We start from the raw sequence: 12,973 nt of genomic DNA, 5'->3' as shown, positions 1-12,973 counted from the left end.
GGTATGTGTGTATATATACACATATATTATACATATTCTCAAGAGAACTCCACTATATTATAGCAAAAAATATGCAAAACAAATATGAGCAGTTGTACATGTAGTTGTTAAGCAGTTTAAATTTTATTGACCTCCCAGTTTTTAAAAAAAGTTAAATTTAAGGTCACACACCTCTAAATTTGATATACTATATACAGATCGTGCAGAATATGACTATGAAGAGATACAAATTAGTCCATGCCCAAAAAGATTTACTAGAATACAGAATCATTTTCATAAATACATATAAAATTCTTCTCAAGATAGAAGGGGTTTGGCTGTCCAGGTTTTCTGAGACACTTTTCAAAGTGATTCAAGGCACAAAATGTACACTACTGTGAATACACACATATTCCAGACTTTGTGCCTCTAAATACAGCCCATTAAAGATCTGGCTTCATGACTTAAAAAACTAAAGGTACTGAAATGAGATTCTTCTTCTTAGCTGGAAACCCACAGGACCTATAAACATCATATAGATAATTACTCCAAAATATGGAGATACAAATACAAGCACTTTATTTTAAAAAGCAAACACAAAAGATAGATGTGAATTCAAAAGTGTTTAAATGCTTCCATTTGGATAATTCAATTAAGAACCTATACAAGTTTGTTCCCAGAAGCTAATGCATCACTAGTCTCTACTATGGGAAATGAATTCTAAAAATTAACATGGTTTTCAGTAATTCAAATTTCACTATTTATATAAAAACTTTAGAGAGACCAATAATATCCAATAGCTTCAAAAGATAAGCTAGACTCTTTGATGTAATCAACTTTACCAGCTTTTGTCCAGGTCTGTTTAATATATACATAAGGAAAATACTCTATAATTTCTTATAAAATAGCAAGTAAGGAGTAGATGTAGGAGATGTAGAAGGAGAAAGAGAATTCAGAAAGTCCTTCTCTTCAGTAACTTTCACTTCAGAATCATCAAAAAGTAACCACTTTCCCTCATACTCCTTTAAACTTTGCACTACATATGAAATTTTGTTCTCAAATCCACTAAAGTTAAGGCCTGTTTGGTCACTGGATTCCTTGTTTGTATCAACTTCATGAGTCCCATTAGTACTGTTAGTCTCAGAATTTCTGTTTTCAGCAAATGCGGTATTGGCAACTTTATCAGGATTAGATGCTTTGTTGTGCAGCTCATAATCTGCTTTGCTCTTTTGTCCTCCAAGAAGTCCAATAGCTTCTACATTTTTTTTGTTCAGAACTTTGCTTGGCTGTGTATTTCCACTGACTCTAATTGACATTTCTTCATCATAATTTTCAACCACATCCCTTGCTTCCTCCTCATTCAATGGTTCTGGTTTACCTATTTCACACATTTGGTCAATCACAAAATTTCCCTTATCTAGTTCTAAACTGTTAAGGTCAGTGACTTTAACAGAAGCAGTGTAATGCCCACTACTGATGGTAATGCCACTGTGCATCACAACTGCAAATAACCCATAGCTGTCGTTGGTTGGCTTTGTGCTCCATTCTTCTAGTGACAGTTTAAGAGGTGTCAGTAAAGGAGTGTTGATCTTGGAAAGTCCACCACCATAGCAATCAAACCTTTGGAAGGAAAAAAAAAAAAAAAGTTTTCTGCAATTCCACTTTACACATTCAGTTTTACATCCAAATGTGAAACCAAGTAGAAGTCTGAATGAATCCTTAATGTTTAGTGCACACAAGAAATACTGAAATAAGTGCTAATATTCAGCAGTTTCTATGAAGAACATATGGCATGCTCCCTTTTATTTACTTTCCTAATTTTTTAAAAGTTAATGTTTATTTATGAGATAGCACCAGAGGGAGGGGCAGAGAGAGAGGGAGACAGATTCCCTGTCAACATGGGGCTCAAACTCACAAACTGTGAGCTCATGACCTGAGCCAAAATCAAGAGTCGGATGCATAACTTAACCGACTGGGCCACCAAGGTGCCCCTTTAACTTTCCTAATTTTGTACAATGAGAAAGCCAGTGTTTTAAATGCCATTTAACTTCAAAATCCTTTAGTGAGTAATTTTAATGTGACAGCCATCTCTACCAAGATTTGGGGAACAAAAATAAACAGCAAAGAAAAAATCCACTGAAAGAAAACACTGTATGTCTTCTTCTGTAATAATAAAGTGTGTAGAGAGCTACTGGAGGCTCCCGTGCTAACTTCGAACAATTCATTAATATGGGACGGAATAAAATCTACAATGACATGTATACATGTCACAAAGATACTTGAATTTTCAACAGAAGAATCAAAATTCTTCAAAGACTAGTTTGATTCTTGGCTTACCTTAAATATAATTTTGCCTTTTTCACCCCTCAAAAAACCTTGATGTATACAAGATCTGTTTCCTGCTTTAATCACTTCAACTTGAAACTGTATCTAGTAAGGAACGAAGATTAAAAGATGTGGGAAGAACCCTAGACTATGTATTCATACCAAAAGGATTTATATTGATGCATTTTTACAAGTAAACTTAGTAACAAACTTTTCTAAGGTTATCTTTATATTATGCTATTACACTATTTTGTTACTATTATAGTATTTTGAACAAAACTTATAGCAGCTCATTTTTTTTCATATAGCTTTTATTTATAATACTCACTCCAAGCCACTAGCAGCAAAGCACTTCAAATGAATAGTTATAACTTCAGGCATTTTGTCAAACAAAAGACTTCGTTCGGCTTCAGTATAATGATGGCAATTTTCACAGAAATATTTATCTTCTCCTACAATCCTCTCCACTGAAGCAAACTGTGAAATTGCCCATCTCAGGGTCTTCATTTCTGTTTTTGGCTCTGGAGAAACTACATAAGAGAATCCTTTCACTCACAAATGAAAAACCTCTCAGACATGTAAAAATTAAACAAGTTCCATGTTCAAAATTAGCATGCCATTTCATTTGACTAATCCTTCCCAAACAATAAAGACATTTTAGTTTCAGAAACTTAAGTTTATCATCCTCAACAGGACACATATCTTTTAAATATTTATACTTGGCTGGCCAAGTACAAAGTATTTAGGTGACAGGGCCAGCAAAATGATAACCTAGTCTCTGATTCAATGTTAAGACAGACTTTTTAGTTTACACTTTAACGGCTACCTTCCGATATCTGAACAAGCCAGTCTCATGATCACTTCCCATAACGTTTCCCTACTTCTTGTCCTTTTATACTAGACAAAACACTGGCTCAAATATTGTGAACAAAAATATCCTCTGTAGCTCTAAGGCTGAGATACCTAAAACTTAATAAAGCATTTCACTTCCCATTATAACATACTCTACACATCAAAATAAAGATACCATAATCTTCTAAATGTTAATTATTAACAAGTGAATCTATATGAGCAGAAAGATTTTATTATACCAGAGACACTATTTTTTTTCCCGGTAATTATACAAGCTCTTATTAGACTGTGTTTTGTTGAAGAAAACTACTTATTCCATCATCCATACAAGACTCCAATTTTGCTTACTTTCAGAACTCTCCTCTACTTTGGAAAGCTCATCTTCTTGTACTGGCACACTGATGTCCTGAAAATCTTCTCTTCTTTCTGTTAAACTTTCACATTCTAAGCAACGAGTCCTTAATACCAGCTGACCTTGAAATAATTTCTCTACTAGCTCAAAACCAATTTGCTCTGCACCTAAAACAAAAATAGGAAAAATTTTCAGCTCAGCATAGCCCAAATAACCAATATTGTTTCAAGTGTATCATGAATAAAAAGCTGACTTTTAGATCTAAACTTGCTTATTAACATTAAGAGGTGTCTTATTCATGATACATAAATTCCCTGTAAAGATCGTTTTGAAGATGAATTACTGTGGTCTCTAAAAAAGAAAGTCACAATTTTGTCACCTTAAGTCCCTTCCCAAAGAAACTCCTATAGAAACAACCCCAAAATAAGTACGACACTTTTGGTAAAAACCATTAACCACATCAATACTACACATTTTCCCTGAGAGTTGGACACAATTAGGTAGCTATCCAGTTCAACTACAGTAGAACTACTTAGTTCTCTAAAATTGTATTTCATTAAATGCAATTTCTTTCATGAGTTTATTGTCTAGTACTACAGAGGGGGTAAAATAATTCTCTTTCCATTAAAATGTATGGAATTCCCCTCGTTTATAAACCATAAATTAACATTACCTTAAGATTAGTGAGATTTATACACACACATCTGAGCACAGTGGTTAAAACACCACACAGTTCACAGTGTTAAAATTTTCTTACAACTTGAACCACATTTATCTTGCACAGTTCTGCAGCTGTTAATCCTACCTATCAATGTCTAAGAATAAATTATACTGACCTTTGTTTATGGGCTTAACTTCATTAACATTAACGGACTTAACATTATTCCCTGGAGATTCAAGTTCACAACCATTAGTTGTGCTTTCATTTTCACACTTCCCCAAGTCCTCTTCAAGATCATATTCATTTTCTTTCGACTGTCCTTTGGATCCCTGGTTTGTTGTTATTTTCCCCAGACTACAGAATTTAGAAAGAATGCTGGGTTGCTTAGTTGCAGGCTTTAACCAATTTATTTTAACTCTTGATTTCTTTTGTGAGGGTCTTGAACTTTCATTTTCAGAAACATACTTGGGGATTATTTTAGAAGGAATCTCTAATGTATCACCTGTAGCTTTCCTTTTTGATCTGGTTTGTCTCTGGTTCTCTTCCAGTGACTGGTGTTCCTTAGAGGCTTTAATTTTTTTCTTTATGTTACCAAATTCAATGTCATTTTTTCTTTTCCCATTTCCTTTTGTGAGTTTTTCTTTATAGTCTTCAGAATGCCTCATACTGTCCATCTCTGTGGTGTTAATACCACTCATTTCCTCCTTCTGATGAGGTTTTTCTTCTACCTTAGCAGATAATTCTACCACATTTTTTACTTCTTCTTTTTTTAGGAGTTGGCATGTTTCTTGAATGTTTCCCAAAATACACTGTAATACTTCCTGTGCATCATGCTGTAGATATCCTTCATACATAGGGTTGAGTTCCCTATAAATAAAAATTTCCATTTCATCTATTCTAGTTTTCAAGATAGAATATAAAAAACACATCCTTTCTATAGAGAAATTAATTCATTTACAGGGGTATCAAATTATTTTAAAAACCTGAAAACATTTATTCAACTAATTTGAAACTTCTTACCTAAACTTGTAATTAAAAATAAAAACAAATTTTACCTCATATTCATTATCACAAATACTAGTAACAGCTAGTATTTGTATAGTCTACCATGTACCAGGGTTTATTCAAGATGCTTTTTATATTAGATGTAGAACATAATCCTCACAATAACACTATAAGGTAAGTACTGTATCACCATGATTTTACAGATAAGGTAGCTTGCCCAAGGTCAAAGAGATGCAAAGCCAGGACTCAAACCTGCTGTTGGCCACCATGCTATACTGCCCATTAACAAACGTATAACAATTACACCTAGGTCTATTTTTTTTTTTTTTACTGTTACGTAATCTCTACACCCAATGTGGGGCTTGAACTTACAACTCTGAGATCGAGTCACGTGCTCTACCAACTAAGCCAGGCACCCCTCACCTAGGTCTATTCTTTAAAAAGTTATTTAGTTTTAAGATTTACCCTGTAACATTAGGTAAGGCTATTTATATATTGGATAATGTTTCATTTAAGACAATACAAAAAAAAATCTAATCCAGTGAACTAATAGTTACGCAAACACATACAACAAAACTGGAATATTTGGTATTTATAGTTCTTATGCATAATATATTTTGACTAAAAACCTACAATTCCTAATCTGAAATCTCTTAGGACCAAATCTGAGAATTCACTAATTTTCAGATTAAAAAAATACATATGGCATGTAATAAATTTATTTTAACCCAAGGGGCAGTATCCCATAATTAAACATATTACTATTCCTATTTAAAAATGTGTGAGTATTCACATTATAAATAAAAATGAACAAAGACTATTAATAGCCTCATACCAATTCACATCTAATGAATTTAGTACCAAACTTACAAAAAGATTTCTAATTTCCAGAGCCTCTGGGATACCAGTGAGTATAGGATCTGTAGTTTCTATTTTCCTGGCTCTTCACTCCCCCTATTTGTTCCCATATCACTCTCCCCCAAAGAAAGCAGTAAGCTACTAAGTTGGAATCCTAAAATTATAGGCACAATACCTGAGTGTGTTAAGCAGTCGCCTTGGCTGAGTAGCAAGTTCATCAGTGTATTTCTCTGGATTTAAGAGAAAGCTAGCCTGAAGCTGTTCAACTGAAATGATCAAGGACTGTAAACTGCATATGAGTTCATAACTTGCCAAAGAATCTTCTTTACAATTTCCCTGTGAAGAAAGAAACACACAAACCATTATTTTTATTTATGAACAAATTAAGTACCTTCCCCTTTTCTTGTGTTTCACTAGACAATACTAGCTTTGCTAAATTTAATTTCATTCTAACACTAATTCTATAGAGGTATACAAACTTTAAACAATTTTGAGTTTTTGATTATTTTCAATTACAGGGAAGATAATGGTTTTCTGACTGTGTAAATCAAAGGTTGTGAGTGAATTTGAAAACACAATATATAAATAACAGGAGATACAAGGGCATGATAAACTGTGACTGTGATATACAATGTTTATTGGTAAGCAATAAATTAGAGGGCAAGAGAAGACACTGTAAAAGATGATAACCTAGTTAGCTAACCTACAAGAATGGAAAAATTGCCTTTCTTAAAAACACAGGATACTAAGAAATTCCATTTCAGAGAACTAGTCTGTTATCCTCCTCCCAAATCCTGTGTTTCTATTACTTTTTAATTTCTAAGCAAGTTAATTTCCATTACTTTACTTTTTATATATTTTCTGTTCTTTTATTTTTACCTTATCTTTTTGATTGGCTTCATCTTTCAGGGCTTCTTTCTTCCTTGAAATAATGTTAAATAAGTGCTTCACTCCAGATTTAAAACCAGGACAAAAATATAATACCTATAAAAAGTAAGACTGTCTAAGTGTTTACTGAACAAACAACAATGTAACTAAAACCATTAAAGTACTATGTTTTTTGCAGAGCATTTTAAAAATTTTTTCAAAATTTTTATTTGAGAGAGAGCGTGCGAAAAGGGGAAGGAGGGACAGAAGGAAACACAGAATCTGAGCTGTCAGCACAGACCCCGACGTGGGGCTTGAACTCAAGAACCGCAAGATCATGACCTGAGCCAAAGTCAGACAACCGACTGAGCCACCCAGGCACCCCTGTAGCGCATTTTTAAATGTGCATTAGTTAAAATTCTGAAATTAATACTGTGTCAAAAATTGTTTTATATTTCATCATAGTAGCTCACTGTCTTCCCTCACTGGCAGCAAAGCAGTGAGCCTGGGCACATATTGCTAGGACGTAGGGTTCTAGGAGTACAATATAAAACAGAGTTCCAAAGGTTAAAATACACATCACCATAGTACTAGGAATAAGGCAGGAAAACCAAGGATTTGTCATCTTCCAGTTAAACAATGTCAATTCAATTTTGCTAGCCCAATTTTATTTATTACTTTCTCTTACCCCAAAGGAAGCTGGTAACATGCAATTTAGAATCATTACTTTAGTCCATTCTAGTTCATTTACAGTCAAAGGCAAAGACCATATGGACAATTAAAATACTCCACTCTGAAATTCTCAAACATTAAATGTTACATCATGCTTTGCCTACTAAAGCTTTATTATATAGCAAAATCCTCAACTTACCTGAAGTATACTGTTAAGATAACAAGTATTGCCGAGATTATTCAGTCCCACAAATGGTAACAAGTTTTCTCTCTTCTCACAGTTTATAGGTGAGGACTGTGCTGCAGGAACAACTTGATCACTACAAAATATAAGCAGAGAGAGGTATTATGAAGTATAGTATCTTAAAGAAACAGAGTGGAACGAACACTTCCTTAGATACAGTCCTTTCCCAAAAATTGTATGAACTGAGATATGGATTTTATTCAGGTGACACTTTTCTAAGAAATCTATACAGGTGCAAAAATTGCTACATACTCAGAATAAAAGTTTTATAAACACTTTAAAACCATTATACACAACAAGCCTCAATTCCATCCTGAGCTATTAATCCCATTTTAGAGAGTAGAAAATTGAGGGACTGGTACTGTGATGAGTTAAACCTACATAATTTTTAAAAGCAGTCTAACTCTGAACAGAAACCTGGAAATAAGCTATGACAACATCTAGGAGAGGATGCACCACCTAAGAGGTCAGGTTCTGGTAAAAGGAAAGAGTAGATAAAGAGAATTACACAGTTGTCCTTCACTTTAAAACGAATTGTTCAAGTTATTCTTTTACCTTATTTTAACAAATAGTAGGTCCTTACAGAATTTTTATTTTATAGCAGCTAGCTACTACCCTGGCACCTCAAAGTGTTTATAGGCATGAATGCTGGTACACATAAGGTTCACATCTCCTAAACAGATTACTGGGAAATATTAGAAAATTACACATGGGACCAAACCCATTTTAGTCATATAGCAGTGTACCTATGTGTTGAATAGTGAGCTAGTATAGACTCTAATTACAACAACTATATGTAAGTATTCCATTTTGTTCAGATTTCAATCACTAAAGGATTTGCACCAAAAGATTTATTTTTATCTTACTGGCAACTACATACCAATAGGTTTGATAATTCATACACTAGGTTGTCAAGTCTTCTGAACCAAAAAAAAAAAAAAAAAAACCCCAAAATCACGTTATTTCTTTACCCTTACACAGAATGCGTTACATTACAAATAAGTTTAAATTGAAAAATAATTTTAGCCAACAAATATTTCTCCAAGTCAATCTAACTGGCTGACCATCAATGTAAACAGGTTAACATTATGGATGTGATCCTGTGCTGAGCCAGCCAGTTTTGTGGTTTCTAAATTTTTTAACATTTATTTTTGAGAGACAGAGACAGAGCATGAATGGGGAAGGAGCAGAGAGAGAGGGAGACACAGCATCCAAAGCAGGCTCCAGGCTCTGAGCGGTCAGCACAGAGCCCGACACACGGGGCTCGAACTCGTGCACTATGCACCATGCACTGTGAGATCATGACCTGAGCCGAAGTCGGATGCCTAACCGACTGAGCCACCCAGGCGCCCCCCCGCCCCCCCCTTTTTTTGACGATTATTTACAGTTTTGCTGTTTCTACTATACACTGCTAGGTTTGTCTCACTGCTGTGTGTTTTTGCCTCCATAGACTATCAGATCAGAATGGAGGTATCAAAGTTCACTGCTTCTTCACTGATACGGAATTTTAAAAGTACCGAAATATACTTAAGATACATACATTTCAGATCCTCTATATTCAGAAGCCTTTTCTTCATTTTCTTGAGAATCTGTGAAATCCAAGGCTCTCTTAGTTTCCTTTTTCTGAAAAAACTTCAAGGAAAGTCTATTTTTTTTGGATGGGCTACCTTTTGAAAGCCCATTACTTTCACTAGGTATGACACCAGGCATTTTCTCTTCAAATCCCAAGGAGTTGACAAGAATTAACTTATACAAGGATGTTGTAATCACCAATCATATCTGTTAATCACAGAAAAGGTTTCATTATTTTCAATTATCAGCTGTAGGCAGTAAGATCATTAAATTTTGAAAATTTACCAAGGAATGGTACCAATTAGATCTTCACATTTGAAAACCCAATGCTTGATCAATAACAGGCACTCAATGTTTATTGCTTAAACGAAGGAGCTTGTCATTTGTCCTTAACTTTCTTAAACAAAAATATCAGATACTGAATTTTTATTATTTATTAGCCTATGAGATTAAGGGTCACACCACAAAATACCCCCATTTGAGTAGACCTACGGTAAAGCAGTATTGACTAAGAAGTTAATTTTTATTTTAATTTATTCATTCGGAAAACACTGAGCAACAACCATCTCTAATTCTAAAGCACGAGGTAAAAAAGAAAGGGATGAATGGGAAATTAAGAGTGCTGGAAGTGAAGGAGTCTTCCCTCCAAAGCCTTTTCTAGTTATTGATATGAATACATGAAATAGTCTCTAAAAAAGCTTACAGAAAATGTAACTTGCACAAGTCACTATGTTGTACACCAGAAACTAATGTAACATTGTGTCAACTATACTCCAATAAAAAAATATAATTTGGATACAAGCAAAGGCATAGATCTGGTTTTCAATTATACCTAAACATTTGAGTGAAAAGTAGTAAAAGATGCAAAGTTGAGAAGATGGTGCAAAGAACTGCTGCACTTTGTGCTACCAAACTGCTACTGACTAGACACAATATACTGATTTTCCAAAACTTCTTTTAAACTATAAATTTTGTTAAATGCTCCCTTGAGTAGAAAAAAATATTTACCTTTTTTAAACTTTTTTCACTGTTAAAACTTTTGGATGACCCCCCCCCAGCAGTATTTGTGGTATTTATTTTATACACACGTCCTATTTTCTTAAGATATCGGGGGGAGGGGGGAGGGAATTATCTGGGTATTAGAGTACAAAACCTCAGCAATGATTTCAATACAGACACAGTAACAGGATGAACAGAGAAACTAACAAAATTCAAACTCCATCTTTACTAACAAGCATTTCATTTCACTCCACTGTCTCTGATCTGGGAATTCGCAACATTGAACTCGGTTGTGAAACCACACTTTTGAGACTCAACTCAGGAGTAACTGCAAAGTTGACCAATTTCCCCATCCCCCTCCCCAACTCAATTTACCCTCCTAGCCACTTATGGCTACTGATGGAAAGCTATCACGAACGATAAACCAGCCTACGCGAAGTTGTCAGGGATCTCTAAGCATTAACGATTCTCGTAAAAGATTTTTCTTGGGAGCCAATTCTTATAAATGATGTAAAGTGGATTCTCTAAGACACAGAGTAGTAACCGGACTTAAATAAGGAGAAGAAAAAACGACCAAGCAGTTGAAATAACGGATAGATCCTAAGCAATTAAACCCTCCTGGCTCCCTCAAATCACTAACCATTTAACGTTGCTGAAAATACCACATTTTTACCAGATGCCGTATCTTACACCATTTCTTACTCCTGGCTTTATTACTGGAAAAACTAAAACGTTTCTCCTAGAAGTCTAAATCAAATGTCACAGAAAACACAATAAATCGAACATCAGATACTCTTGAACAAATGACAAGATGAACATTCAGTCCCACTAGTTTCAAGTTCTTCCCTTTATAAGACGACAGGACTCAATGCCAGTTTTTCACGAAAAACGTAAAACAAGGATAACATCCTCGACAAAGGCTTAAAAACACGTGGCTTTCTAAATACTTCTGGAAAAATTAAGTTACAGTGCGCGATAAAATTTAGCAATTCCCGACACCGGACAACATTAGTGAAAACATGCTCTCCCTACGCCGCACCTCTAGGAACGAAAAGTGAAAAGGCGAGGCTGTGCTGCCGTCCGTGCCGGTCAGACACAGCCCTGGGTCCTGCGGGAGGCTGGCCGGTGGCGACTCCGGCCCGCACCGCAGCTCCGGGCCCCTCGCCCGCGGAATTGGCCTATTGACGCCCAGCCCGCACCTGCCTCCCCGTGTCCCCGCGGCGGCAGGAGGGGCGCCCCTCCCTGCCACCGGTGCCCAGAGGGCTCGACTGGCAGCTCCGCAAGGGCGCAGCAGCGAAGCGGTCCCGGCGTCTCCCCCCCCCCCACACCCCCCCGCGGATCCGACGCCGGGGTCCTAGGGCGACCCCCTTGGGGGCCGGCCGAACTTGTCTCGGCGCCCAGGGACCGGCCTCTCCTCCCCAGGCCCTCCTTACCTGGTCATGGCCCAAAGCACGGTCCGCGGCGGTGACGCCCCGAGTCCAGCCGGGATGTATGTGGGTGCGACAGGTGAGCCCCTGCCCCGAGCCCGCGGGGGCCCCGACCCAAGGAAAAGCTGCCCGGATTGCCCTCCCCGCAGGGGAGTGACCATTCGCTCTCAAGAGCGGGAACCCGGGCTGCCGCTCGGTCCTGCCCTGCGCCGGCACCAACTACATCCCCGGAGCGGCGCCCGCCCCCGCCCTCCCCCGCCCCGGGATGGCGAGGCGCGCCAGAAGTAGTCCCGCTCGCCAAGCGCCTGAACCGCTAGGGTCTTTCCCACTCCACCACCGAGGGGAACTTGGCGCGTTTTCCTCAGTCTCAGGACCCCCGTGTTTTAGCCTCCGCCCGCGCCAGCACTGCGATTGGAGGTGGCGTCCTTCGAAAGTGCCGGTTCTAGTCTCCACGCTGCAGGGACGCGAAAGGCAAGAGCCGCCTCGCGACCGCCACTCGCCCCCCTGCCACGCACGGGGTCCGGAACCAGCTGGAACGGTAGTTTTCCCAAGATCCTAACGGGTTCTGCAGTTTCAAACAGCGCAGGCAGCGTCAGGGGCAGCTCGCGCGGGTCCTCGCTGAGGGCGCGCGCTAGGTGCTGGAGGCCTGGCTGGCGGGCTCGAGCCTCACACCCTTTTTTTTTTTTTTTTTTAACCATTCGTGCGCGCGAGTTGAGGAAAGGCGTACGGGTCGGGAGACGGGACAGAGAGAAGATGGGACGGACTCCTTCCTCGGGAAGACGACGCTAGGTGCTCAAATCCACCAATCTGTGATGAGCAATCCCCCAAACCTTGTTCCCCACCACCACGCTGAAGGAGCCAATCAGAAGTACCTAGACAAAAGCAAGTGGGTGGGCGGAGGAAGTCCAGCCAATACCAAAAAGAAGACAGGAGGACTCCACCAATCATTGCTGGATATGCAGAGTACCCTTCAGGAGCGGTCCACTCCTTCCGCTCTCATTGGCGTTCGAGTGCGCGCTTTCGCTGCCGACTGTTAAATCTCGCTCCGCGTTTTGTGAATCCTTGGCGGTGGGACGCCTCCGCGGGTGCGGTTTCCGGAGTGAGGCCCTCACAATAAGTCCCGCCCCCTTTTCTTGCGTACACATTCGGGCGGGGTTACT

The 12,973-nt window shown here is 38.3% G+C and overlaps 1 protein-coding gene across 1 annotated transcript; it reads right to left on the bottom strand.

Moving 5' to 3' along the window:
* Positions 1-101: 101 nt before the first annotated feature.
* On the bottom strand, positions 102-12,165 carry USP1 (ubiquitin specific peptidase 1). The gene is made up of 9 exons (XM_043575154.1): positions 11,820-12,165; positions 9,356-9,594; positions 7,771-7,891; positions 6,912-7,016; positions 6,208-6,368; positions 4,345-5,036; positions 3,505-3,675; positions 2,633-2,834; positions 102-1,599 (listed from the first exon to the last, which is right to left on the bottom strand). The coding sequence occupies exons 2-9, from the start codon at positions 9,523-9,525 to the stop codon at positions 867-869; spliced, it is 2,355 nt and encodes a 784-aa protein (XP_043431089.1). The 5' UTR covers positions 9,526-9,594; positions 11,820-12,165; the 3' UTR covers positions 102-866.
* Between the last annotated feature and the right edge of the window lie 808 nt (positions 12,166-12,973).

The sequence above is a fragment of the Prionailurus bengalensis genome, chromosome C1 (genome assembly GCF_016509475.1).
Source record: "Prionailurus bengalensis isolate Pbe53 chromosome C1, Fcat_Pben_1.1_paternal_pri, whole genome shotgun sequence".
In the NCBI taxonomy this organism is placed as follows: domain Eukaryota; kingdom Metazoa; phylum Chordata; class Mammalia; order Carnivora; family Felidae; genus Prionailurus; species Prionailurus bengalensis.
This window is presented reverse-complemented; position numbering and strand designations above follow the sequence as displayed.

Coding starts and splice junctions, on each gene's coding strand:
- USP1 (XM_043575154.1), bottom strand. CDS start 9,525: ATGCCTGGTGTCATACCTAGTGAAAGTAATGGGCTTTCAAAAGGTAGC. Junction 7,892..9,355: donor GAATATAGAGGATCTGAAAT/GTATGTATCTTA, acceptor TATATTTTGTAG/TGATCAAGTTGTTCCTGCAG. Junction 5,037..6,207: donor CGACTGCTTAACACACTCAG/GTATTGTGCCTA, acceptor TTTTATTTATAG/GGAACTCAACCCTATGTATG.